Genomic DNA, 27,995 nt, shown 5'->3' on the forward strand with positions numbered 1-27,995 from the left:
ATATTTCAAATTATACCTTAACAATAGGGGAACTAGCGCTTTTAAGTAAAGGATTGAGTTTTAGCATTACACCTTCAAATTTAGATATATTAGACGTATGTGCGGAAGCCGAGTTCCAAATTAGAAGATTAAATATAGAAGATCCATTAAAACAAGATATTAGAAATATAGTAAAAAAACAATTTTAAATTTAAAACCACGGAATTAAACTTATCAACTCTAGAAAAAACAGCTTTAAAATTAATAAAAAGAAATAATAACATTAAAATTGTTCAAGCTGATAAGGGAGGGAAAATAGTTGTAATGAACGCAATGGACTATGACGAAAAAATGAGGGAATTATTCAAAGCACAAGGCTATAAGAAAATTAAAAATGACCCTACTGATAAATGAATCGGACAAGTTCGAAGTATCATTAACGAAGCGGTGGACACTAGAGAAATCGAAGACGGAAAGGAAAAATATAAATTTATCCCCCTAGTTTTAAAAGCGCCTCATATTTACGGTTTAGTAAAAATTCACAAACCAGACCTATTGTGTACTCCATGAATAGCCCCACCTATTGTTGCGCTGAGGAACTAGTTAAAATTGTGGCTCCTTTAATAGGAAATAATGACCATTCTCTAAAAAACTCATACCATTTTGTAGACGTTTTAAGAGCAACTTCTATTGAAAATGATGAAGAAATAGGGAGTTTAGATGTAGTTAATTTATATGGTAATGTTCCATTAGAACTAGCTCTCACAGTATTAAGGAGTTATCTTAAAAAAGATAAAACACTAAAGACACGTACAGGCCTGAGAATTAACACAATTATTAAGTTAAGTGAAATTTGTTTGAAAAATACTTACTTTACCTACAGTATGACGGTAATTTTTATATGCAGGAAACGGGTTTAGCAATGGGTAATCCTTTATCTGCCCCAATTGCTAACATGGTCATGGAACATGTAGAACAATCAATATTTAGGAAGAAACAAATGAAGGATAATATAAAACTATGGTATCGGTTTATGGACGATATATTTTTCATTAAGAAAAAAGCCCTATTAACAGAGCGGTTACTAAATATTGTCAATAAGATTCATAAAAACATTTCCTTCACGATGGAGGGGGAGATAGAAAGAGCCCTTCCATTTCTTGACGTAATGGTCAAACATCAAAATGGACGGTTCGAATGTTCCATGTACCAAAAACCTACGCACCATATCAACATTAAAATAGGTTTAATTAAATCCCTGAAAAAAGAATAGAATACATTTCAGATCACCCTGTTAAGGATAAAGAGATGTATTGTCAACAATTACTTGATAGTGGTTATCCAAAACACTTAATTAACACTATATTTAATGATAATAATTTGAAAATTATAATAAAAAAGAGACCCCTAAAATGTACTTAGTTTACCCTATATAAAAAATATTAGTGAAAAAACGAGGCGTCAATTAAAAAAGCTTGATGTAACGTTAATTAACAGAACCGTAAACACGCTGAAATCAAATATTGTAAAAAATAAACCGCTAATTGAAGACAATAAAAACAGGGAATTGAATGGGATTCGGCGAGAATGATTTGTAACGAAACTAATTGGTTTAAAAGAAATTTCAAAGAGTCAGTGTTCATTGAACAAGGCGGGAATTTAAATCTAGAAAGTGGCTCAGTTGGAGTAAAAGGTTGGGGTTTATTTAATTTGGATAAATTTAAAATTAAAATATAGGGTAATTGTATAGAAGAATAGTTAAGACAGAATTGATACAGTTTTACCGAAATAATTTGTAGCCCATAAGGTAAGTATTATAAATATAATTAATTAGTAATGTTGTTGTTTTATACATATATGTAATTTTGTAAGTTTAAGCATTGTATAATTTTTGAACGATTCTTGTAAATACGTTTTTTTTTTCTGGGCTACCTAACGGTAGCGTCTTATAGTATTTTTAGTATAAAATGATCTTAACGCGGAGAACCCAGAGAGGCGACCGATAGTCTGGCACGGTTTTGCAACATGCGATGAAAGTCCGAGAGTAGGGTTAAAGCTCATTGCCCAATGGTAGAAATATTTTTGGTTTTTTATTCGTGTTAAGGAATCACTTGTAACAGTCACTCGCTGAAGAAGGACCACGGTCGCCGGGAGTAGTGGCTCACTCCTGTAATCCCAGGCGTCCGGGAGGCAGAGTTTGTGGGTGGTCGTGTGAGGACGACTACCAATTCCCCAACGGGTGGTCGGAATACTTCCGCCACGGGTGTCCCCACCCCTGTCCCCACGTATCCCCCCGTTGGCGTGGCCGTTACACATATCTCGCCCTGATTAATCAGATGGTGTTTCGCCGGGCTCGCGGTCTTCTCAGACTCAATTTAGCCCTTTCTTCCTTGAATAAAAAAAAAAAGGACCACGGTCCGAAAGCTCCGAATAAAATAAAGTTTTTTTCTAAGTCATGAAGTAGCAGCTTTTTTAAAATTTAACAAAACTAATATTGTTCTGTGATTCGTAGGGTCCCTAGGTACGTGCCTACTAATGGGCAAAAGGCCCTTAAACGAAAAAATTAAAAAAAATTAAAAAGCACGAGTTATTTTTGCGATGATGAAGCTTGGAGGAGGGAAGTATTCTGGAGTGGAAAATCCCATAGCGGTAATAAGAACGTCCTTTCCCGCCTATTGCTGTTAGAATTACCCAGACTACCCCGGTTAAACCGGTTTTTGGTCGGACGTCAGCTTTATCTGCCATCATTCTGGCTTGATGACGTCCGACCAAAAAGAGCATGATGGGAATTTTACAAAGCCGCAGGTGGCGCCCGACTTTTCCACTCCAGAATACTTCTATCCTCCAAGGATGAAGCTCACTTTGTCATTCGTGACCAGTTGTGTCCGGAAAATCACATATTCGACCACCAACACTTACTGTGGTTAATAAAAATCAGATTTTTGGGTAGATGGTAGATTATCATGTACGCAACAGTGTGATATTGAAGTAGCAATCATGAGTTCGGTTTCACCTGGAATCCCGCCCATTAAAACGGGGCTCAATCGACCTTGGTGCCATCTCTACGTGGTGGAGGCAACTGAATTGTTAACCCCTAAGCCATGGCGCAAAGGTTAGTTATCTTGAATGAAAGCTCTTGCTGGGCTATTTAAAGCAACTGTATTACGATAAGGCCCTTGTTATTAGAGATGGCAATGAATCTATCGGATTCTTCGCAAAAACTACTTTACCGGAGAGAGTGGTGCCCTCTATTAATGGCCAAGGAAGCTAAAATTCAAAATAGCGAAACGATAACGTCGTCAGAGAACCATTTTAGAGTATTATAACTAGACAACTTATATTCAATTTAGTGGCCTTTAACCTAAATTATATATATCCCATATAGAATATGGTTAAAAATTACTATAATTTAAGTTATTGTCAAATTTAAAAACGACCCAATCAACGCGAAGTATACTTTTATGTCCCGCCTTTTTGGGTCAAAATGTAGCTTAAGTATCTTGTTTTGATTTCGACGCTAGCGACATCTGTTGAAAAAAAGAGCTACTTCACGTCGAGCCGACATTTGCTCTAATTATTGCTCTGTGTGTTCTGACCATAAATGGGAGCGTTTGAAAAATCTGGGTTAAAATTAGTACCTGGGATCGATTTAGAATTTTGCCAATTTTATTTTCGAAAATACAGAGATATTCTTTTAAATTTAGACACTTTAATGGGAGCGTGAACTAAATCGATAAATCGACTGCTCAACCGCTATGAGGATGGTTTTTAACGTAACTAGCGCTAATATCGCATAGCTTCTGTTAAACCTGTCGGCCAAAAAATGTGAAATTCGTTGATACGCACGCTCGTTGATACGCACGCTCGTTGATACGCACGCTCGTTGATACGCACGCTCGTTGATACGCACGCTCGTTGATACATCATAAATATCCAAGTTCATACTCCCTTTAAAAGCCAAGTTAATTTTAGAAAGCTAAATATCAAACTTGTTTCTGTATAGCGAAAAATGTTTTCCGTATCATTTGAAGTGTTTGGAAGAATTTCACGTAAGCATAGTGGTGTATTCAGGACTTTTCAGGAGGGGGCAGAACTTGAGTCAAGGTTGGTAGAATAGCGGTAAAATGCACTATTGAACTTGAGTGTTCGGATGTCTGGGAAAACAGGTTTTTTTAAAGGGCAAAAACGCGTCAGATTTAATATGTTTTTTAATTTTTATCGAAATAATTATTGCATAACAGCTAGTTTTTTTAGGATAATAGAAAATGAATACATGAAATTTAAAAGGACGTTTCTAATGTAGTAAAATGCTAATTTATTCGTGAACATTTTAGCTCATAAAAATTAAATGGGGGAGCCAATGCTCCCCTGCTCCACCCAAATTACGTGCCTGGGTGTACTGATAAACTCTAAGCCTTGTAGCAGCGTTGCCAAACGTACGATAATTTTATTTAACGTCGAAAACTTCCGAGCTTATGTTTTGGTGGTACGATAATTCCAACGGCGTACTACTTAACTTACAAGAAGACGACCCGAGGTGATAATCACCGATTTTGTTCAAATTCGGGTGTAATGTACACCTCTATGTAACTTGAAAAACCTGCAGGGGAAAAGTTGCGATGGGTTTTCGTTTTTCCATGGCAACCGAAAACGTTTTTGACAACATGATTTGGAATTATTTCCAAAGAAAATAACATGGGAATCTGAAGGATTTTAAGGGTCCCCCAATTGACCAAATTGCATTTAAACTTGATTAAATTTAATTTTTAAAATCAATTTAAATGTATTTTTAAAATCAATTTAAATGTATTTTTAAAATCAATTTAAATGTATTTTTAAAATCAATTTAAATGTATTTTTAAAATCAATTTAAATGTATTTTTAACGTTTTTGAAATTTTTCATTTTTTAAAAGGTTTCACAGGGGGGAAAGTTACATGGAGGTGTGCATTATACCTGAGTTTGAACAAAATCGGCGATTATCACCTCGGGTCGTCTCCTTGTTAGTACGCTATATTCGATAATTAGGTATGCAACAATTTTCGAATTGGGAGGTATTGGCTACGCAGCGCTTTACATTTGACGGCTCTCGAGCGCTTTAGATGGCGCCGATCAACATTTCATGTTGCAATTGCAAATGCACAGCGCCGGATTAAGACTTTATGGGGCCTTAGGCCCAAGTTAATTTTGGAGCCCCCTTTCAACAGCGAGCGAAGCGATCTAGGCGCTTCCTCAATTTATAATTGAGAAACGGAAGGAAAATTCATTTTAGTATGTCGTCAGGGGCTAGACGGCAGTCCGTCAGAGAATGTGACAATCAAACGTCTTTGGTTCATAGGGGTGGACGCCATTACAAAAATTACCCCGGAAAATATTTTGTGTAAAGCAAATGATTAAAGTTTTGTACTTTTATTTTTGTTCGAACCCTCTTGGTGCCCCTTGTAGGCTTGGTGCCCTAGGCCCAGGCCTATTCGGCCTATTGGTTAATCCGGCCCTGCAAATGAATGTTCCTTTTATTGCTCTCCGGCGCTCTACTCGAAACCGATTTGCCTACCTAAGTATGAAGATCGCGTAGGGTAATTTTAAGCATATTCCTTTTCAACTCGGGAATAAAGCGTTCGAATTTTCGAAACATGTTCCATTTCGCTGTCAATCGGAGTGAGATCAGCGACGGATTCGGAGCGAATCTCGAAGAGTCAAATGACAAACGCTATAGAAAGCTTAGTGCATATTTTAAATTTTGCTCAGAAGAATCGCCGCTTACCGACTGGGATTTAAATTGAATGTGAAGGTTCTCTGCACATTCAACAATTTCCCGATACAACAGCTGAAAGTTTATATAAGCCGTGGTTTTAGCCTGCAAGTATTTGAATTACCGTTCGTCTGCTATTTCATCATACGTAAGTTGAAGGGTATTCAAAATAGATGGCGCAGTTTTTACTAAGCTAGAAACATATACTAGGTGGTTTTTTTTTCGCCAGTTCTGGGTTTTTTGAGCAGGATAAAAAGGGTAGCCCTATGACGTACGTCATTTTACTCCAATTCTATTTTGACGAAAAAAATGAGTTGGAGTAAGAAGGGAGTAGTTAAAGGTTATTTATTTGTTTAGTTTTTAAGATGGCGATCAGTGGTGAGGTCATCAATATGACTCAATTTTCTTATTTAATAATAATAATAATAATAATCAGCTGGGCTAATACCCAAGTCATTAACTAGCATTTAACGAAATTTAAAAAGACGAATTTTCTATATAAGCTAGATTACTCCCTCTACACCTCCTTTCGAGGAGGAGTCAAAAGTGTAACATTTGAGCTCTGGAACAAGCGAACAAAATCCGGGACAGGGTAAATCTTACCCCGAGAACAGGCGAATAAAATGTTTTTGGGTAAAAAGTTTACACTTTTTGTCTTCGGACAGGCGAATAAAAACCACCTATTGAAGGATTTTAAAATTCATTTTGGGCGTGAAAATACGCCGCCATGTTAGGGTATTAAAGCAGGTAAATAAGCCTGCTATACCCCACAATGTAAAAATACTGTCACTCGCAAAAACGTAATTTTTAAATCGGTCAATTAGGTAGTTTCTTCTTGCTTGTTGCGGGATTTCGTAGTTGGGTAAGAAGAGTAAGGTTATGACGTCATTTTACTCCGATTCTGTGGGCGCGATTAGTTCGGAGTAAAAACGTTTTACCAAAATAGCTGCTTTACTCCTTTACACCCCCTTTTCAGAAGGAATAAAAAGAGTAGCCCTAATACTCCGGAACAAGCGAAGAGTTTCAGGGGTGGAGAAATTCTCATCCCCGGAACAGGATAAAAAGAGTACACTTTTAGTGCGAGAAGAAACCACCTATTGGTTGGCAGCCCAAACGTCTTCATCGAAAGTAGTAACAATTGTAGCATGGTAATACGGGATGTCCACTAAAATATGGACCAGGGCTAATATCTCCAAAACAGTTTTAGGTACGAATTTGAATTTTTAAGGTCGCGTAGTGTGTGTAGGGGGAAACCTACTTTGAAAATTTAGTAAGTTGTTCTTTGTCCCATTTTATTTTCCGTCGTCATAGCAACAGTATTTTAAAATTGGAATTTTTGCTCTAAACCTAATGGTTTTCGAGATAATTTTAGTATGACCTTGAAACACAATTTTCCGAATATTAAAATCTCCCTCCATGATGAGATTGTCTAGCAAATTTCGATAATGTAGCACGATTGTTTTGGAGTTATTAGCGCTTTCTAGCAATTTCCCCAGTTACGACCTTTGTGATTTTGGTAAAATTTTCCTCGACTTCCTATTGGTCGAATCCGATCGTGTCCACGCTATTTAAACCTAAAACGTGACGGGTAACACTTTTCTAATTTTAACCAACTTTCTAACACTTACGATTCTCGAGATAGTTTTTGGATGACCTTGAACCTTCAAGGTCATCGAAATTTTCAAAGTAGGTTTCCCCCTACACACTATGAGAATAATGAGACAAAAAATTTCCAATTCGTACCTAAGTGTTTTGGAGATATTCGCCCTGGTACATATTTTAGTGGACACCCTGTATTTACAGATTCCAGAAGTAAATTAATAACATTACCATAACTACTTTTGAAATGTAAAGAAACGTGTCTTAAAAACTCCGAATATGCCTCTTGGAAAACGCTCCCTCCTTAACTAAATTTCAAGTTTGTGCTCACTTTGTGACAACTCTTTAATTAATATTAAATTAAAAAAAAATTCAGTCAAACCTGGATGGTTTCCATGTCCTATTAAGAGACAGCTTCTCAAAGACAATGTTTGGTAAATACCTGCCTTTCTAGCGGTGTAACGTATTATAAACAGGTGACAGACATTTTTTGGAACACTGCGTTCCTACTCTTAACAACTAAAACCCTATTTTTTTTCATGCCACCTCGAAAAAATCAACTTCTTAGGTGGTAAAACCATGGTAAAACACTAGCTTCATTGCCTCAACAGGGCTGCCACAAAATTTTCAGATTCAAATTCCAAACATTTCAAAATTGTTATTTTATACTTTACTTTTATCAAAAAAAACTAAAATTTCAGTAAAAAAGTTATTGCAATGTTGAAAAAATTATGCAAACTTTCGAGGAAATTAATGCTAATCATAGAAATCTAGAGTTAAATTACCTTCAAAAAGTATCAAGATAAAATTGAATTGTCTGACTTTTTACAAATACTTAAAATTCCCAAACCTTTCCCTGACTTTTAAGGCCCATTTTTAAATTCCCTGATGCGTGGCAACCTTCCTCAAAATGGTAATGGTTAAATTTTACCAACCAAAAAAGTTTAAATTACAGCCATACTATCTCCGTTAGAATATAAACATCGCCAAATTTTATGAAAGAGATGGTGTTTTTATTTTTTTTCTTATGATATACAACTATCCAAATAATTAGTTGCTATTTTGAAATAAGTTACTTATTTTGTGTGTCATGTGGTAATTATTACCATGGTGAAAGAGTTCAAAGTAAATAACGGATTAAAAGGAACTTAAGAAAAATCATGTTAACCGTCATGAAACACATACTTCTAAAAATTTCTCAAAATGAATATATATCTTAAAATATTATATTATAATACTAGATATTTTTAAGTTTAAATAAAATGTATGACCAAATTTTCCAAAAAAAAAAACAACCTAAGTAACTTCTTTTTGAAAACTTAGAATTGGAAAAAGAAATTCAAGTTTTCAAGCCATCGGATATACATATTATTAAATACAATTCTCGTAATATATAGGCAATCTTGCCAAATGTTTTACGAAAGCTTGAAAAAGCAAGCGGGAAGAAACATTATTTATAAACACTAAAAACCACTGGGCATGTGTATTTGAAAAAGGTGACAGAGGCTTTGATAACGATTCAGTTAAATTAATATTACGAATAGAATTTTAATCTTTAAATAACTGAATCGTTAGCCAAGAGGCCCAAGACATTAGCTAAATCCAGATAATTGGAGGATTTTAACAATAGCACCATTAGTACTTCAGGAAATTGTTTCCACGACAAACCGGGGGAAATGGTTTAAGCACACAAATTTCTTTTACACTTAAAATTGCAGCTATAAAATGGCCAAGAAATAACGTAGCTCTGAATGAAAATTAGTCCAAAAAATGTTTTTTTCAGGAGGAAAAAATTGTTCATCAAAAAAAACAATTATGGAAAAAAAACACCTTTATCACTTTTTTTCAAACACCTATCCAAAGAAAATAGGTGTTTTCGCTAATATGAAGTGTTAAATTTTGTTTTGGAACCAAAAAAAATTAACTCTAATTATGACGATTCCTTCCCAAAACGTGAAACTAATAAAACTGAGCATTGAAATTTCCCTAAAAAGTTTCATTGCTAAACAGTTTTTTTTAAATTAATCATAGATTTGTTAGAAAAAGAAGAGGTTTAGGAATCAGCGCCAATCCTTTTAAGTCGCACTGAAACAAATGAAAAAAATCAATTTTAAAACAGCAATTAGATCAAATCTTGGGGAAGGTCTAGGAAAAAACGTGCTCTACATTCTACAAAGCATCACAAAGTTTTGGAGTGAAACTAAAATAAATGGAAACCAAACTAAGCAATCAGTTCGCAAACAAACTAGATTGGGATGTGATACAGCAAAAATTGTTTAAAATTTATTAAATCAAAGTTTTTAGGGCAAATGATAAGCCATATTTTATTGATGTGTTTAAAGGGAATATAACCTGCATAGCAATCTTTGCGGAAGATCCCTTCAAATTTTGAAATTAAACTATACAGTGGCGTCAAACATTTATAAAGCCAAATACCAGAGGTTATATTCCCTTTAAAGGTCTATTCATATAAGCAAATATTTTTGCCTAACTTTGTTGGTGACCATAGTTTTTGACTTTAGTTCCTAAAACACTATGCGTTTCAGTTCCTGCACTCAAAGTCAAAAAGAAAGAGATTTCATACATTAACTAGTCAAGGAAATTATTCCTAATTCTTAAAACAATTACTTCTACCACAAAATGTGTCTATATTAATAAAAGTATATAGTTTTAATATTATAATTTAGTTTTATGTAAAACAAATGGATGTGTACTAAAATTATGAAATTTAAATATTTTGAGCAGCCTTAGTCAAAAAATAAATACAGTTATTCAAAACTTGGCCAACTTAAGCGTTTGTAAGGCCAACCCATTGTGTAGATATTTTCTCCATTCACACAAAACAACTCGTGTTGACCAACAATGTTATTCAAAAATGTTAGCTCAAGTTTAAAAGTTTCATTTTAAAACCTGGGTTGTTGATCTTAAAATCAAATTTAATACTGTGAAAAGCAGAATGAACCACAGAAAAGAAAAACACAGAAAGCATGCATTTTAGGACATAAATTTTGAACAATTATATGCATTGAAACCACTATTTGGTTTAAAGTAGGGGTGTGCAAGTCCTCTTTTAATAGTTTCGAGTCGAGTCTCGAGTCCAATTCCCGAGTACATGTTAGAGTCCTTAAGAATTAGTCAGTCTGAATTTTCTGGTCAGGCCCAGTTTGAGTCTTAATTTTCTGTTACAAGTCTTAACCATACGAAACAACTTTTAACTTATCATTGCAGTTTAAGTAAAATAAAAGTCTTAACTCCTTAAGACTATTGTAAAAACTAAAGCCACGTCACAAGCACAAAGGAAAGTCCTCTCTTAACTGCAGAGTGCAGAAATCAAAACCAAAACTAAAATTGGAAAATATGCCAGCTTAGTGAGTCGCGCCACCTCCGTTAAACTAAAGGGCAAACCAACCATAAAAATAAATACAACTACTACAGCGCAATTACGGGATTTCACCTGGTTGTGAGCCGTTGAATGCAACTATGCGTTAGGAAAATTAGAGAAAAAAAAGGAAACTCCTTGAAACTGTCAAAAAATTAAGGACTCTGGAATACTAATAAACTTGAGTTCATTTCAAATAATTTTTAAGCCTTGGCAAAGGACTCGGGTACTCGTATGAGTAATATACTAAGACATTGCGACTCTGACTCAGACTCCAGACTAGTACTCGCACATTCTTAGTTTAAAGCCAAATATTTGTGGACATCAATTAACAATTCATAAATTGAAAGTGTTTCCTAAAATACAAAAGGGCTCCCAAAGTCCTTAAATTATAAGGAATTTTTAAATTAAGTCAAGTTAAATACCAAGTTTGAAGAAATAAATTGGAATAGAGGATAAGAGTAGCGTAATTTTCAAAGCAAGTTGTAGTCTATTGCTTAACTAAGTTATCAAAAGTAATTCTAAATGGGTTTTTTGGATCAAGGAAAAAGTGTCGGACCAAGTCACAAAAATTCCAAATTTGTTTTAAGCGCATAAAGAAATCCGAGCATTGCACCTAACACTGGCTAAAACAAAAAAAAGCTTGTGAGAGTACTCTATTTCATTCGAGCTTCGAGCCAAGTACTCTTTAAAATTTTAAAGCTCGGCTTGATACTCGAAAAGTAAAATTTTTCATACTCTAAGCTCGACTCTAAACCCAAAAATCAAGGCTCACACATGTCTAAAAAACCCTTCGCTTACCATTATCATAGTTTTTCTGTAAATGATGCGTTACTCTAACGCGGGCATCAGGGACATCGAATGATAAACCAAGCCTTAAAAGTTTGTCATTTTTCTCTATGGCTTTAGCGATTTGCATCTCAACTTTGTTACCCAGAATTAAAGGACTCTACAGAAAAATAATTACTTTATAGATAAAAGAACCACGTGTCTAATAAATAATTTAAAAAAACACACCTGGTTGGACGCTCTGAATTCCGTGATTGTTTGGTTTTGTAAGAGAGCTTCGATCATTTTTTGAAGCGTTGGCCCACTTAAGTAGTTAGATTCTACATTCAACGTACTCAAAGTTTTGTTTTCCTTAATGGCTTCTACTAAAACCTAAAACCAAAAATAAAATGAGGTTAAATTTCTATATCATTTTTTCAAACTTGAGAAATTAAGTCGCGTACCTCAGCAGAGCTATCTGTCAAATCAGTATTGGCCAGACTAAGTCTTCGTAAGGATTTGTTTGTTTTTAAGCCCTCAAATAAGCGTACCATCTTTTCTTTAGAAATGTTCTGTATAAAAATATAAAAAATGTAAATTCAACATGAAAAAAATAATGTAAAAAATGTTTAACTTTACCCTGATATTATTCCAGTTTAAATCGTCTAAAGACTTTTCACTTTCTACAACTTGTTTTAATGTTTTATCAACGTCCGTACTGTTATCTGGTACAAATGGTAATGCTTTGGGCTGCGTAGCTCGGACGATACTCTCAAATTTGTCACCCAATTTTTGCCCTTTGTTTAACAAAGAGGCGTGGTACTGGTCTTGATTAAGCATACTGTGCAAGCCAAGAATAGCTGTTGGAAAATATTAAATATTTGAAACCAATATTTGAAAGGCACCAATATAAAACATTATTACCAGCTAAATCAACCAACTCAGCGTCACTCGCTTTGGTAAGGGCAGTCTCGTAGTCATCTTCTAAATCTAATTCCACTTCAAAGTCATCATCCTCTTTAGTCCTATTTATTGGTTTTGGTGTCCAAATTTTACCTAAGAAGCAACCAAGATATCAACTTTAGGTTATAGGCCAAGGTCAGATGCCTTTAAAATACCTCTTTTCAGGCCAGCTTTGAATGGTTGCAATTCAGGCCAATCCGCATCTTCCAGACCCATTTTGGTAAGATACTCTAGTAATTGCCTTCGGTTTAATGGACCCGTAGGGTCTTTCGATGTCTGCTCCTTACATCTTTGGTCTGGTGGCAGTAAGGAATCCTGAAAGGCAAAAGTCAAACATTATCAATAAGTCTACGAGATAAACGAAGAGACTTACATCCGGATCTACATCATTGCTAAGTTGTTCAAGCTCCTCTGCTGATAGCTTTGTGAGGAGTTCATCAACATCCATGTTCTCATACTCTGCCAGCTCTTTGCCATAGAGCATTTGATTTTTCTCATCTGTTGTGGAGCTCACGACTTTGTTAGTCGTGATTTTATATTTACGCGTCATGGTTACCTGTTAAAAGAAAACGCGAAAAAGGTATATTAAATAAGTTAAATCAAATTTAAAATTATTAGCTACTACAAGATTTACATGTAATTCCATACTATCACGATTTGTACCCGGATTTAGGAACAGTATATAAGGACCAATCACGAGCCAATAAATGTAAAAGGAATTGTGTGCGATATTTATTGGACTGTTTATGACTCATGATTGGTTAACATCTACTTTTCCAAAACCCAAGACATAAACAACAGAACTCTTGAATTATTATTAAATCTGCATTATTTACATGTTACATGTATGAAACTCACCGGCTTAGAAGATCCAGCCAGCATTAAAAATTACAATTTGAAAATTTACAATACATTTTGTTTTGGAACAAATCAAACCATATATTCATGCTATACAATATTGCATGCCCATATTAAATTATTACGGTACAGGTAATATTGGTACGAGTACAATATAAATAAAAAATAATGGGTAACACCATGCAATTTTTTGAAAAAATAAAAAATGTGTAAAGCCCATTTGTTTGGTGGGGTGGATTCCATTCACATTGACAGTACAGTTTTTTATTTGCTTTTTGTTCACACAAAAATGACTGCCTCATACTTACTGTGTAATTCATTTTGACCAATGATGTGTTGCACTGTCAAAGTTTTACTTAATGGGGAAGAGTATTTTTTTACTGAAAATTGAACGAAAGTAATTAGGCCTACAACATGTTATTCAGGGAGACATTTCTTGTTATAAATTTTCTCCGCTTTAGGTTTAACAAAGCTTAATAATATGGCTTTGAAATATAAAGATATACTTTATGATAAATTTGTTAAGTGTATGATTGTGTTAGGATAATTTGTCGGGTATAATTAGAGGAGGAAAATAAGGATATGTCAATGTATGACCATACTATCTTGGAAAATGACCATGTGAGGAGTGTTTTAAATTGGAAAGAAAGGATGTGACAAATTTGGAAAAAGATAATTCTATTATATATTAAGAGCAACAAATTGGAAGGATTAAATAAATATTTAGGGTTCAACTTTTGGCCAGAAAAATGATTTTTATATGAATATGTGAAACTAAAATACCATGAAAATATCTATAGCTAAGAAACTGGAATGAAATTGTTAGTTGAGAAACCAAACAATTTTGATAATCAAACAGTTCATTGATAGCTGAATGAACTGTCCCCATCAGCCTAAATTAAATTTTTCACACAATCTAGCCTATATATAAGTATTAAACAAAAATCAAAGCTGCCACTCAAGCTGTTAAAAGTTAAAAAAGCCTTAATTTTGAAGCTGCCATGAAAAATAAAGCAATTTGAGAGTTGCATTTAAACGCAAATGGTAAGCCTACTATATATAGTACCCAAGATGAAGTCAAAACTAGCGAGCAATTTGATTATACCAAGAATATTCAATACTGTTTTGGCTCATCACACCGTATATATTTAAAACTACTCGACGATTGGAGAGAAACAGTATGGTACTAAGTGGGGTAGTGTATAAAAACACTATGTCAAATTAATCTACAATTATCCATAGATATAGACCTGTCCTATAAGCCTGGGGTTGTGTTTACAGGGTATTTGGTGGTGAGAAAGCGTGGCTGTCAAGGTCAATGCTTGACTGACAGCAAAAAATGCAAAAAGTGATATTCAGTTTCTCAGTTTAAAAAACCAACAAAACTGCTTAGCTGGCAAAATGCCCGCATTAACCCAAAATTAGTGCGTATAATACATTTTGTTTTAAATGAGACTTATAAATATACCAGAACTTTGTCTCCATTTGAAGGTCTGGGTTTTGTCAATTTTAAAGCCAAAGACTACACACATTATTGAAGCTACGCACACTTGAGGTTAGTTGATCTAAATAACGCCTACGCAATAAGTACGCTAAAATATTCGATCGTAGTTTTAGTATATATAGGCTATAGCTCACTTTTTGCAGGTATTTATTCCTAATAGAGCAAAGGCTGAAATTCTCACTAGACAGAAATCAATGAATTTTTCTTTCCCAGCTGGACTACACCTATAATTCGGGCTGTTGTAAGTGATCAACTTTTACCAATTCTGAATTCCGACTAATATTAACGGTTATACAGACATAGCGAAAACTTAATTTAGACGCGAGTTATTTTTCAACGATCTTCCCTTCACCTTGGCAAAAATTGGCTTTCCAAAAAGCGTCCAAGGCTCGACGTCAGGGTTAAATTTTCAATGAAACCTACCCAAAATACGAAGCCTATGATAATTTTAAGCGTAGACCTACTCAATCTTTAAGCAGACGCGGGTTTCATCCCCTTCAAATCTTAAAATAAAAACTTCTATTTTTCCCCACAAAGCCATCTTGAGCGAAGTCAGCAAATTTGTGACTGAATTAGGCACTCTCTTCGCTCGCCGTCTCTCTCGAGATAGCTATGCGGCTTCGCCTGTGACCAAACAGGGCAAGGCGAGACCGCAAAAGACCGAGGCTTGCTTGGCTCCTTCCGCGTTTCCGAGTCGCCGAGGTGGGGGATGCGGATGTTTTCTCGGAATAGGCTCCAAGCCAATCTTGATGACACCGACCAATACATTTAAAACGTTAAATAAACAAATCCTACCTATATATCTTCGAAGACGGAAAAACCAGTGTTGGTCACTGGTTTCCTGCACTTTTTAGCGAGTTTTCGATCCCAAAGTTAAGTTCTTTCGGGAAAATACAAACACCCCGACACGGCGGCTTCCACCCTTCGCGACTGATACGGAAGGGGGAAAGAAATCGAAAAAACTCGAGAAAAAGCGCCGAGCTCGAGACTGGGCGAGATTTCAAGACCCGCCGCGCCTTTAAATTTTTGCGGCGCTTTCAAAAATTTTCAAAATGGCTTCGAGGTTCGATTTAGTTTTCTTTTCGTCAAAGGGTTATTTTATCCGGATAATTTGTTCGAAATGATTACGTAAATTTTTAAAGAGGCACAATTAAAATAGCCGCTAGCTTACCCCCATAATCTAAATTATGGAAACGTATGAAACAGCCCGCGTTTGGGCACACTTACCCCTAGGGTAGACAACGCGAAACTGATTTCAAGAAATACGCGAAAAAATCCCCCACACGATTATAGATTAACCCTCTTAGGAGTAGTAGTCTAGTAGAGATTACTTAATGGGCCAGAAGCCTTTAAATTTTATTTTTCCCACCGTTAATTTCTTTCACTTTAAACATTCCGTTCGAAAAAACAAATCTAAAAGTGAACATTTGTCATTTTGGAAGACAGTTCTTGTTCACCGACCGCATCACGTGGCCACAGAGTCGAGATATTTTTATTTATCTCCGGGCACAAAAAAAACACTCAAGAACGAAAAGCTTACTACAGCTAGAAAAAGGCCTATTTTGCGTCGAAATAAAAGAAGAAAAAACACTGCGAAAATCTTACCTCATCTGTGTCGGTCATTGTTTTTGTTCGCGATGGCGAAAACTATTTCGGAATTTTCGAAAAACTAGAAAATTCGTATTGTGGCGAGTTGAAAAGCGCAACCTCGGCGGGAGATAGGGCGAGACGTTTTTGCCAATCGCAACACACAACAAGACGTTTAGTCTCTCCGCAAACGTCTAAAGACTAATGACGCAACGTATAAGAAAAATAAACCCTATATGAAAAAGGAATTTCTGACAGATCCGAACGCTATACAGGGCCTAGGCCCAAATACTAAACCCGCGCGCGCGCTCGAGGTAGAAGCGACTCGCCCTTGTTCCACTTGCCAGCGAGAATCCGCCTGTATTTCCTAAATACCCAACAGCAACAAGCGACGACCCGACGAAAAATGGCATATTACGTTATATCGCCACCCGCAACTTTTTATCATTGTAGAAAAAAGAGGGGAGGGTGGTCGCGGGGGAGAGAGAGATACGAGGCTTAGAAGAAACCGTTACCCAGTATGGGCTTTTCTCGATAAGCGCCTCACGATAGCGCATCTTACAAATGAAATGTTTTGTAATTAAATTTGTTACGCCGATTGGTAAAAGCTAGCCACGCATTTATTTTGGTCAAGGTCTTTTTCCGCTGAATGTATTTTCTTAGACTTTAACGGCGGCCATCGCGTGGGTGGGCGCCGTGCAGCGCTCAATACCAACGAAACAACGTCACTAAAACGGATGTACTACAACGGGACGCGATTCGGCTCACACTGTACGTGTAAAGGCTTTACGTCCGCCAGTCTTCCTTTGCCATCCAAATGTCAGGTGAATGTTTCGTCGTTAACAAGTCGTTTAAATTCAGACCACTCGGGCCATTTTAGATAAGCATCGAATTTTTCATATTTTAAAGAGAGGAAGGATTGGAGGAAGAGGTTCAACAACTTTGGGTTTATTATTAGGTTCCTAAACCTTTCTTTTACCCTCACTCAGCTTGTCTAAACAAACTGCCAATGTTATAAAAATCCACCCACAGTGAACGAACGATACGAAGTACTTGTAGATTAAAAAAAAAACACCCCTTCCACGCGGAAGTGTTGAACCAGCCAAATTTTAAATTTCATAATCCCTTCGTATTAAACGTACTTAACAAACTATTAAAATCGTATTGAAATAACTCTGGTATTCGGATATTGGGGTGGTTTAAAATTGAACTACATGCAAGGGTGTGTATTTTATCGGATTACCAGATTTGAAATACTTTGACCCTTCATAATAAATAAAAAGCTATTTTCCAAATAGGAATGACTTAGAAATATTGAAACACCCGGTTACTGACTTCGGCTCGTTTCCTCTTTGCAGATTTTTTAGCGTAGGCTGTGTAATACATGTAGGATAACGAATTCAAAGGTTGGTTATCCTTCCAACGATAAAATTACTCTGTTATTACGGTCCTTTATATAATATTTTGGCAAAAAATAAATTGCATTTATCCCTGCCAACTATCGGAGAAGCTAACCACAAAACCGTGAACTTATCAATGGAACGCCAGAATACTTCCTATAAGAATAAACGTTCACGTTCATATTGAAGGATGGTTAACGTCTGGCGTTTTGACGTGTAGCCATCGTTAAAGATGATTTGTAACAGCAGTTTCTATTTTGACATATGTAAACTTTGTAATGATAATAATGGAAATAAAGGGTCGTCGTAGTTTATTTATAGTCGCTAAATTATCATTAAAATTATTTAAATAAGTCCCCGTCGTTACGCTAATTAAATAATAATTACAACTACTTAACATAATACGGAGATCCGTTTGGCGAGAACCACACATACTTGTATTTGGATTGACCTTATTTTGAAGAGTTACAGATCAAGTTCGTAAAAGCTAGTTTGAAAACGCAAAGTATAAAATTTTCTAAAAAAAAGGACCTATATATTTGGTGTAAATTTGTTTAAGTAGGAATTATTAATTAGGCCCTCATACTAAGATATAAACTCAGTCCCTTTTCCAAGAAAAAAATGTTTAAAGATATGAAATTAGTCTAGATAGGTTGTCTCTACTTTTGTGGCATTATCGTAATGTACTCGATGTAAATGTACGTCGTTTTACAATCAGGGTACTAAATTGAGTCGTTAATAAATTAGGTTAATGTAATTAGACACCCAAAACGAAAAGAAGTAGGCGTTATTTACGCTGGTCGTAGTATTTCATTTCATTTCCCGCGCGCCCTACTTTTGACCAAATGCATGAAGAGCTGAATTTTTACAACCTTCTACATGTATAAAAGAACTTTCGGTTTTTTTTTAAACAAAACCTAGATTAAAAGATTAAAATAAGAGGAAAAATTTAAAGATTTTTTTAAACAATAGCTTTTCGGTTAACTTTCATAAACCACGATTTTGACCTTTTGATTACGAAGATAAAATATTTCCTGATATCCGCCCTAATATGGTTCATAAGAAAACCAAGTTACTATAAATAGGAAATAAATCTAGTTTCAGTAATAGCAGGGTACGACCCTAAAATATACCTTGGTATTTTATATTTTATATTTTATTTCGTTATGTTAATTTTAAAGCATATCTTTAATATTTCGGAATTAGGGATAAGCAACAAATGCTATACATTTCACTAACTTTACACAACATTAACTTAGCAATTAACATCAGGCCGGTTGAATTTAGCCTTAAAAATGTATATTTTTTCCACGACAGCAATTTCACATTTAATAGCTTATATCAGAAGTATATCAATTACTCTTAAGTGGGTAGTATTCATCTAGACGTAAAAATGAAACTTGAACCTTCGCAGGTTCGAAACAGTTTTTAATGAGAGTGACGTTTCCTTCAAACCACGGATGCGTACACCGCACAGGGTTGACTGATTTAAATCATGATTTAAATCCAGTTATTTATTTTGACAAAAGCAGTTTCAAAAAAAAATTAAAATACATAGAAAATCTGAGCAAACTAAAATATTAAATAGTAATTAAATTCAATCAAGATTAGCTATCTCTTAAAAGTCAAATATCGGTTAATTTTACAGGAAAACAGCTATTAGTTGTATAAAAATCAATAAATTCAATTAAATAAAATAAAATAAAAATATTCGATTTAAATAAAAAAATCTAATGATTTGATTTAAATAAAAAAATCAATTGATTTGATTTAAATTAAAATAATCTATTGATTTGATTTAAATTAAAAAATCTATTGATTTGATTTAAATTAAAAAATCTAATTTCTGTTCCATGGTAAACTTATTGAAAATTGTTAAAAATATTTTAAAAAGAACTGCTACTTCATGGAGTTATTTAAAAACATAATTTATTGTTTTAAATAAATTATGTTTTTAAATAACTCCATGCAGTAGCAGTTATTTTTAAAATATTTTTAACAATTTTAAAATATCTATTGATTTGATTTAAATTAAAAAAATCTATTGATTTGATTTAAATTAAAAAAATCTATTGATTTGATTTAAATTAAAAAAATCTATTGATTTGATTTAAATTAAAAAAATCTATTGATTTGATTTAAATTAAAAAAATCTATTGATTTGATTTAAATTAGAAAAATCTATTGATTTGATTTAAATTAAAAAAATCTATTGATTTGATTTTTATTAAAAAAATCAAAATAGTGCCAACCCTGACACCGCATCACAGTTTAAAAATATATATCACTCCACCTAATAAATGAAAATTAAATTAAACTTAATAGCAATATTTACTTATTTATAAACATTCATTTATGATTAAATGTTATTAGAGTATCACTACAGCAACGAATACTTGTCTCTAATTTATATATATTACATACTTCATCTTAGATCTAATAATACGACCAATATGGCCTATATTTGAATATGGCAAATTACAAATTTACCATTAATAAACATGTTACACCATTATCAGGTAGCGTCTACACCCCTCAAAGCCAAAATACAATTTGTTTTAAAATTGAAATCTATTTTGGCACTTTTAAACAAACTATAGTAAACGTTATACGTGAGAGGTGAACTCAAGAGCAGGTGGTCGTCGTGAGACCTAGGAGCAACAAACCCAGCACTCCACACATTTGTTGCTCCTAGGTGAGACTATGGGTATTTTCTGACTAGTGTTGTTCCGAGCGATTTCAGGAACGTAATTCCTCCAATCACAGAACGTATTTTCGAAGCATTTTTTGGGGAAAAACGTACTTTTCGATTTTCCGCTTTGTACGCCATCTATGAAACAAATTTTTTCCTTTTTTTAAGTCAATAGATTGTAACTGCTATCTACAATTAAAATGCCTTAAAAACAGCGTGAGTGTCGCTTTCAATTGGGGGCCATACAAGAGGAATTTGGAGAAAACCAGCTGCTTTGGTGGTGAAATTAGACTACATACTATACAACTTTCAATGAACTCCAAAAAGTTCAAACGTACTAAATATATGCCAAAAAATATCAAAACTCATATCATACATTTTCCAAACGTACTAAATACGATTAAATTAATCCAAAACGTATTTTCTTACTAAAAATTTGGAAACGTATTAAAAAAGTACAAATGTACCTCTCGGAACAACACTTCTGACTCATAAGGTTGGTTCGTACGGACGCAACGATCTCTGCAGGTGTTTAAGAGAAAGTGCTTTTGACGTCATAAGCTGCCAAGAGGAGTAAGTCGGCCTGGCTTCAACAGGCGTTACGACAAAAGATGGGGCAGCGGCAAGTCGACATCTTCTGATGTAAAACGCCCCAGCGCTGTTCGTGTTTTTTTCCGGGCTACTGGCTCTCGTAATACTCTGACCATACAAGCCACCCTCTCAACCTGAAGTCAAATATAGGTTCCATTCTTTTGGTGGGCACTGAATAAGGCACGGCGAGTGATAATTGGATAAATCTTAGAATCGTCGATTTCATCCGTCGTTTTTAGCGCTTCTAAAACTGGCTTCGTAGATGTAATACGGCCAATAGATGGCGTTAAATATTAGGAACAAAACGGGATAGGCCACCCTGCAACATTTGTCCAAAAGATGAGCATCTTGGATTCCAGTCGAGTTGGAGCTCGGGAGTGATTCCTGGGAGGTTAAGGAACTGACGCTGTTGTCCTTACCAACGCCACGACGCTAAGGGAAATAGCTTTTGTTAACCATTTAATAGTGGTTCCCATTTGAACGCTCTAGATTCGATGTAGGACGTCATTGATCTCATCGCGATCGAGACAGAAATGGAACACGTTTCGAAGATTCGAGAGCTTTATTACCGAATTGAAAAGGAACACGCGAAAATATTGGCTCCGTTTGGAGCTATCTTGGAACGCTCGTGAGCAGTAAGTGGTTCACGTTAAAATAGATCGATTCCTGCAGCTAATGGGTAAAATATTACGTTCCTAAGGTCCTACCAATCTTGTGAAGACCCACATCCCCTATGTCATAGAGTGTCGTTCTACAAAGCTTAAAGGCAGACGACGGAACAGATGATGTTATGACGTAGGGGAAGTGAGTTTTCGCAAGGAAGGGCGAAACAAAATCCCCCCCCCCTGACTTTCAAATCGATCTGTTGATAGAAACAGATCTGAGGGGGCAAATAGAATGTAATGCTGATCAGGAGCGATCTCGAGCTCTCCAGAGCAGTCAAATGGAAAATGCAGCGAGATACGATTTCCCGGGTAAATTTATGTACCCACCAGGTAAAGCCATTTTGGCGGTGTCCAGGGTCGCGGCATGGGCCTCCTCGCAATGTAATTGGACATGGGGAACTCCAGGAGGGCCGTAAAAACGAAAAAAGAACAAAACCCCAACCAGACATCGACGGCAGTGACGTACGCTACCGGTGGGAGGTGAGACCGTATACTTGACGCCGTCGTCGTCAAAGTCAGGAGGGTAGTAACGCCGAGGCTTGTTCTGGCCGGAGAGGAATTGACGTCCAACCAGAAGGACATCCACGATACAATCACGATAAAAGTGGTCAGCATGTAAGAGTAGACCAAGTGGTAGCTGTTTTGACGTTTGAAAACAAAGGTGGCATTGACGCAACTGAAATTGCCCGAGATATCTGAAAACCCAAAGGCAATTGATCAATTAGGTCGTTCAATTGGAGGGTGGAGTTGCCATAAACACAATAGAAAATAATGATAAAAACTCGCTAAATAATAGGGTGTAACGCTATTGTCATACGCGTAACGTCTAGTATATTTAACTCCAAGCTTAAGAAAGAAACGAAAAAGACATTTAACAAATCGATTTTACTTGTTTGCCTAAATCGATGGCATTTTTCTCCAAATTGTATTCAGGGGGCTCTATTTCTTTTTTATTATCGGTTTTTCTTGACATGACTATTGTCAGATTGGCCGCGAGAATAAGAATACGCGTTATGTCGTACCTGTCCCGTCGTATTTAAGCGTTCGAGTTCCAGTTTTGACCGGCGAAATCAGGTCAAATTCCGTCAATTCCACGTCGGGGTCCAACTGGACGCTCTCCGCGTTGTAATCATCCCACGCCAGCACCAAATCGTTTTCGTTCAGCGTATCTGCGCGCCAAAGTTTTTTTCAATAAATAACCATTACGCTCAAAAAACATAATATAACATTCGCGTTGAAATTTAAGTAAGCGCACTCAAACGTTCATGACAATTACTGTTATAGGCGTAACCTCCTTTTTCGGCAATGACTAAAAAAGTCTCGAGATTTGACTGGCCAGTAGGGACTTAATATTCTTTGTTGTAATAGACCATTCTATAAAATACTACTTTTTTGGTTATTTACTCTCGTATATAGAGAGGCAGAAGGTTTGTCCCGATTTTTCACGAACCAGGGAGGCTCAAAAAAGGATTCACTGGCAAACCTGCCAACCTAGTTGTCTGGATAAATAGTGGATTTTTGATCAAAATCCTACTCATTGAACGGTTATAGTTTTATACAAACCATTATAAATAGTTAATTAACTATATCTCATTGATTTTGTAAATAGTTCAGTTATGGACTTACTACATTTTGAAATGCAATATCTTAACGTAGGCTACCTCATCGGTGACGCTTCAGAAAATACCAACCAAAAGGAATGAGCATAAGCATAAATTTTAAAACCAAAGAACAAATAAGTTTGCAAGTCCTACTGAAGTAGCGCTACGTTGTCTTTGTGAAAGTGTTTGGCCTGTTTAGCTAGGAATTTATAGAAAGGTCTATTGAAAAAGTATGACATACCGTCGTCTGTAGTTCTATCTGATTTAGTAATTTTTTAAAATATTCCACTTAAATAGTTTAGCGCTAAAGACCAGAGAAAACTGAAAATTCCAATTTAACAATGGCCTATTTTTTTGACCATTTTTAGATCGGTCTTAGAATTGCATCTCTCCAAAATAACGTTACATAGAAAACGCGAAGCGTGTGTTTTATAAGCTTTTACTAAAACTCATAAAAAATAAATAATATTTAGCACTTTCTAATCTAGTCTATGAAAACCAGTCAACGAATACAAAAAAAACGAAATAAAAGATTGAACAATCCAATGCAAACCATAACAATAAATAATACTACAGAGAATAGGAGCGTAAAATATTACTGGAACAAATGATGAGAGGGCAATATTGCGTGTCAAGAGGAAAGTTTCTCACATCCATACGGCACTCCAAATCCAAAGTTAACCTACAGAAATTACGCGTTCAACTCAAGGATATAGAGAACATTAAACAACACCCAAGACAATAGAAAGAACGCTATAGTAGTCCGTCAAATTAACTTTATAAGGAAAAGGATTTGACGCGATCAAGTAATTTTAACTCGACTGTTAACCTTTTGGTGTAGACCAAGTTTCCTTCCGGACGTAACAGGAAGCGAATGTTGGGCAGTGGTTCGTTGTGAAAATAGATATTCTTGGAGTTGACGAAGAACAGGTCCGGTTTCCAAATGCGGCTCTTCACGACTCGGATGTCGTACTTTTCTTTGCAGTTTTCGGTACAGTTTTCCGACGATTCGTTGTTCGCGCAGTGATCCGGAACGCTTTCGTTGTCAGCCAAGTGTTCCGGGTCGCAATTGGGGTCCAGGGACTTGTTCCTACGCTGGCTGCTGCAGCACGATGGGAAATGCAGCCTCGAATCGTTCCAAGACAGAATAAACTGCACGTCGATGGTGTATTCCTTTGGCAGGAAGACTTGTCATTTTGGACGTGGTTCTAACCAATTATACTCGCAAGGAGAGTACCCGAGGTTTTACTCACCGATTTTGTTCAAAGTCGGGCGTCATGTAGACATATATGAGATATGAAATTTCCCGAAAGGAGACGTTGCAATACGCATTCGATTTAACATGGAAAACGAAAATGTTTTTGACCACTTAACACAAAAAAATCTTCATTGAAAAAAGCATGGGATTTTCTCGGTTTTACACGGTCCTATAGCTACGAAATGTTTTGAAAATATTTGAAAATCATGAAATGGGTAATTTGGACTGCATTTGGGTAAATTTCATCTAGTTTGTGTAAATTGGAACATTTTTTAGGTAAAATTGTAACAATTTTTGGGTAAAATAAGGAAAAAATCTTATTTTTGTTTTAAGTCGTCAAAAACATTTTCGGTTGCCAAGGCAAATCGAATGGGTAGTGCAAGGTCTCCTTTAGTGAAATTTCATATCTCATATAGGTCTACATGACGCCCGACTTTGAACAAAATCGCCAATAAATACGTCGGGTACTCTCCTTGTCAGTTGCAAACTTAAAAAAGAGTAATTCTAGTACCGTATCCATTTTAATATCCCGCTTATCTTAATTATTTGGTTGAAAAATGTACCTTTGTGGGCTTCCGCTGACTTTCAAACTACATTAAATAAAATAACCAGCTAGGCTAATACACTAGGCGCTACCCTACGCCCAAGTCATCTTGCGACTTTTAATGATTTTATCCCATATGTGGTCGGGTTGAATTGCGTAGGAGGGTGGTAGCAAGCCCTACAAATGAAGTGCTGGATCAAATACTTCATACAAAAACATTTTAAAGCTATTATATAGCTAAAAATGGCCATTAATTCAAGTTGCCGGGTTAAACTGCGAAGGACGGTGGTGGAAAGCCCTACATGCCACGCAACACTCACTATTACCAAAAGTGACATAAGACCTTAAAGTGTGTCAGCCCTAGCCCTACCTTTCCGCCTTTCGAAATACCTCCTAAAAGCTAGTATCACCGTCGACTACAAAGATGGCTATGTACTGCAAACGATCCCTTTGGTCTATGGGCTAATATGTCTTGGCGCAAATTTATCTCTTCCTTTCACATAGAGATACGTTTTAAAACGCCATCTTGGTGGCGCTGGAGTCAGGAGCGGATCCAGGCCATCAAGTAAGGAGGGGCGATCATGGGCATTCAAAAGTCGTCTGCTATTTCTTCACAAATTTAGTTGGCAGGTATTAAAGTAGATGGCGCTATCGTTTCTAAACTCGAAGCCTATATGGGGGTGAAAATGTAACGTAGAGCTCTCATTTTCGTTTGCTTAAACAAAGTACTTTCTACAACTAGAAAGTCTAGTATACTCTAGTTTCTATAAATATATTTCAATAACTTCAAAAATTGTTATGTTTTTTCAAGTATTCTAAGGGGGGGCGATCGCCCCCATCACCCCCCCTATGGATCCGCCCCTGGCTGGAGTAGCTTAAGTTTTAAATTTGTATGACGTATTCTTTAATTCGCGATAAGCTCTCAGTGGAAATTACGAGGGGCAAATCACTTTGTTACAGGGTGTCCTAATAATCATGGTTAAAAGTGTATTCATGATTTAATCCTTTTTAATCTTTGAACATTCAAAGCTACAGAATTAATTTTAATCTAATCTAATCATGATTTAATCATACGAGGGCGTCCTAATAATCATTGGAGTGAGCTGCCCCTCGGAAAAATATAATGTTCTGGCACACTTTTGGGTTTCATGCCGTTACCGTTTTTAGGGATTTATTTAAAAGCTACATCTCTATTAGAATGTATCTTTCTAAGCTCGCAACTGAGTATAGTTGATTTTTAAATTACGAAATGATTTACCATGTCAACATCGCTGACCGAAACCAAGCTGTTGACGTAGATGCTGACCCTGACTGTGGTAGGTTTCCCTTAAAATATCAATATTTGTTTTAAAGCACCGATAATTAGTTAGACAGAGATGTATTACAGAGTATACCCTACCGGCTTCGTGATCGGGTCTGGTTGACGAGTCATAAGTGGAGAGTATCTTTTCCAAGTCTGTATGGATATGACGGGCACGCAGCAGGCTAAATATAAAATGACAAAGTACAATTACAATATTTCAAAATTTACGGCAGTGAGAAAGCAATCTGTCCAACTCTTCAAATTGGTCAGAAAAAAAGTGTATATAATTATCATGTATAAAAATATCCCTCGCGTTATTGATTCAAGCGTGATAAAAATAAAGTTGGGAAAAACAGAATGGTTAATTTCACTCTTGTCAAACAAGGTGGGATCGATTTTACAACAACGTAATGAATATTTTGAAAGGGAAAATGATTATACTATTTTATATATAACTTAAAATCTTCATCGTCGCTTAAACGGTATATGATTATGATATGTCCCGCAGAGAATCGTATCAATCATCAATGGTAATTCGTGTATAATGCAATCATTTGAAAAACAGTTTATTTTCGGTTATTTTTACCAAACTATTAATTTAACAACAACAATATAAATAATGAAGTTCTTCCGACTATAATAAGGAGGTCAGATTTTTGTTTGACTATTTCGTTGAGGCAATATTTTCAAAAGTAAAAGCTCAAGGTTATATCAAAGTTTGGTGTCACGCAAAGTGTGTCAGATTTGTTTAAATATCAAAGGTCACCACCAAATTAGACCATCAAGACGAACAAACAACTGATCACGCCAAATTACTGAATCTAACGCTTTTTAATTTTCAACTTAGCTAAGAAAAATAAGGTAGAAAATAACGTTAATAATCTCAATTTTTGTATAATTTAAAATTTAAAAGTGATCAGAATGTCGCAGGTTCGCGATATACTATGATATATCACTATACTATATTTTTATAATATTTTTTAAAATTTTGAGAACTTTAATTTGATTTTTTGAACACTTTATAACGCAAAGAAACATAATTTTTATAAGGTTGAAAGAGTGTATTTAATTTCAGTTTTTTCAAGCTTATACTTTCAAGTAATTACTAGGACAATTTTTATGATGCTCGCGTGACTTCATTCATTCTTGGAAGAATGAAGCCGGAAGACAGGCGTAACTTCCGGTTCTTTCAGAGATGTTCGACCTCAAAACGCTGGCTAGATAGGAAATTAATTCGTCAAAAGACGTCACAATCTGTACTACTGGAATATTTTAGCCTAACCTAAGACTAACTCTGTAAATACACAATACAACGAGGGCAGAGGGACAAATTCAAGAAACACGCCATTTTTCAATGTTAGAAAAAATAACTTTTTGTCAATCAAATACTTTCCAATTAGTTTTTATTACTGTCAAACTGTTTGTTCTCAAATAATTATTTCGATGGTATTATGATCAATAAAGAAATTATGGATGTATATTATACCGTGGTTCGTTATCAACGTTGGATTCGTCGTCCGATTCGGAGCCTTCTGATCCTCCGCCTCTATTAC

At 35.5% G+C, this 27,995-nt stretch overlaps 3 protein-coding genes across 7 annotated transcripts; all 3 read right to left on the bottom strand.

Moving 5' to 3' along the window:
• Positions 1-8,194: 8,194 nt before the first annotated feature.
• tmod (tropomodulin) lies at positions 8,195-17,140 on the bottom strand. Of its 5 annotated transcripts, XM_090162939.1 has the most exons (11): positions 15,597-15,942; positions 13,605-13,677; positions 13,298-13,314; positions 12,813-12,995; positions 12,595-12,754; positions 12,401-12,532; positions 12,116-12,336; positions 11,941-12,048; positions 11,726-11,869; positions 11,510-11,657; positions 8,195-9,414 (listed from the first exon to the last, which is right to left on the bottom strand). In XM_090162939.1, the coding sequence occupies exons 2-11, from the start codon at positions 13,615-13,617 to the stop codon at positions 9,383-9,385; spliced, it is 1,158 nt and encodes a 385-aa protein (XP_090019065.1). In that variant the 5' UTR covers positions 13,618-13,677; positions 15,597-15,942; the 3' UTR covers positions 8,195-9,382. The 5 variants fall into 5 exon arrangements, with proteins under 5 accessions (XP_090019065.1, XP_090019067.1, XP_090019066.1 ...); XM_090162941.1 differs by lacking the exon at positions 13,298-13,314 and having other exon boundaries at positions 8,196-9,414; positions 13,606-13,677; XM_090162940.1 differs by lacking the exons at positions 13,298-13,314; positions 13,605-13,677; positions 15,597-15,942 and adding an exon at positions 16,407-17,140 and having other exon boundaries at positions 8,196-9,414.
• A 3,775-nt stretch (positions 17,141-20,915) lies between these two features.
• LOC149923013 (glycine receptor subunit alphaZ1-like) lies at positions 20,916-22,856 on the bottom strand. Its single transcript, XM_090162946.1, has 3 exons — positions 22,759-22,856; positions 22,064-22,431; positions 20,916-21,503 (listed from the first exon to the last, which is right to left on the bottom strand). Exons 2-3 carry the CDS (start codon positions 22,349-22,351, stop codon positions 21,294-21,296), a joined length of 498 nt encoding a protein of 165 aa, XP_090019072.1. The 5' UTR covers positions 22,352-22,431; positions 22,759-22,856; the 3' UTR covers positions 20,916-21,293.
• On the bottom strand, positions 22,848-27,991 carry LOC149923014 (gamma-aminobutyric acid receptor subunit alpha-1-like). The gene is made up of 5 exons (XM_090162947.1): positions 27,929-27,991; positions 26,539-26,624; positions 26,398-26,465; positions 24,167-24,510; positions 22,848-22,905 (listed from the first exon to the last, which is right to left on the bottom strand). The coding sequence occupies exons 3-5, from the start codon at positions 26,398-26,400 to the stop codon at positions 22,866-22,868; spliced, it is 387 nt and encodes a 128-aa protein (XP_090019073.1). The 5' UTR covers positions 26,401-26,465; positions 26,539-26,624; positions 27,929-27,991; the 3' UTR covers positions 22,848-22,865.
• Between the last annotated feature and the right edge of the window lie 4 nt (positions 27,992-27,995).

The sequence above is a fragment of the Leiobunum rupestre genome, chromosome 11 (genome assembly GCF_980474605.1).
Source record: "Leiobunum rupestre chromosome 11, qqLeiRupe1.1.hap1, whole genome shotgun sequence".
In the NCBI taxonomy this organism is placed as follows: domain Eukaryota; kingdom Metazoa; phylum Arthropoda; class Arachnida; order Opiliones; family Sclerosomatidae; genus Leiobunum; species Leiobunum rupestre.

Excerpts from the sequence above, each read along its gene's own strand:
- tmod (XM_090162939.1), bottom strand. Across the intron at positions 12,533-12,594 it reads CAAAGCTGGCCTGAAAAGAG|GTAAAATTTGGACACCAAAA; the intron begins GTATTTTAAAGG and ends GTTGCTTCTTAG. Across the intron at positions 12,049-12,115 it reads TAAACTGGAATAATATCAGG|AACATTTCTAAAGAAAAGAT; the intron begins GTAAAGTTAAAC and ends ATTTTTATACAG.
- LOC149923013 (XM_090162946.1), bottom strand. The coding sequence starts at position 22,351 with ATGCTGACCACTTTTATCGTGATTGTATCGTGGATGTCCTTCTGGTTG. Across the intron at positions 21,504-22,063 it reads CGCCAAAATGGCTTTACCTG|CGTCGTGGCGTTGGTAAGGA; the intron begins GTGGGTACATAA and ends TATTTCCCTTAG.
- LOC149923014 (XM_090162947.1), bottom strand. Across the intron at positions 22,906-24,166 it reads AACTTGGTCTACACCAAAAG|ATACGCTGAACGAAAACGAT; the intron begins GTTAACAGTCGA and ends TTTGGCGCGCAG.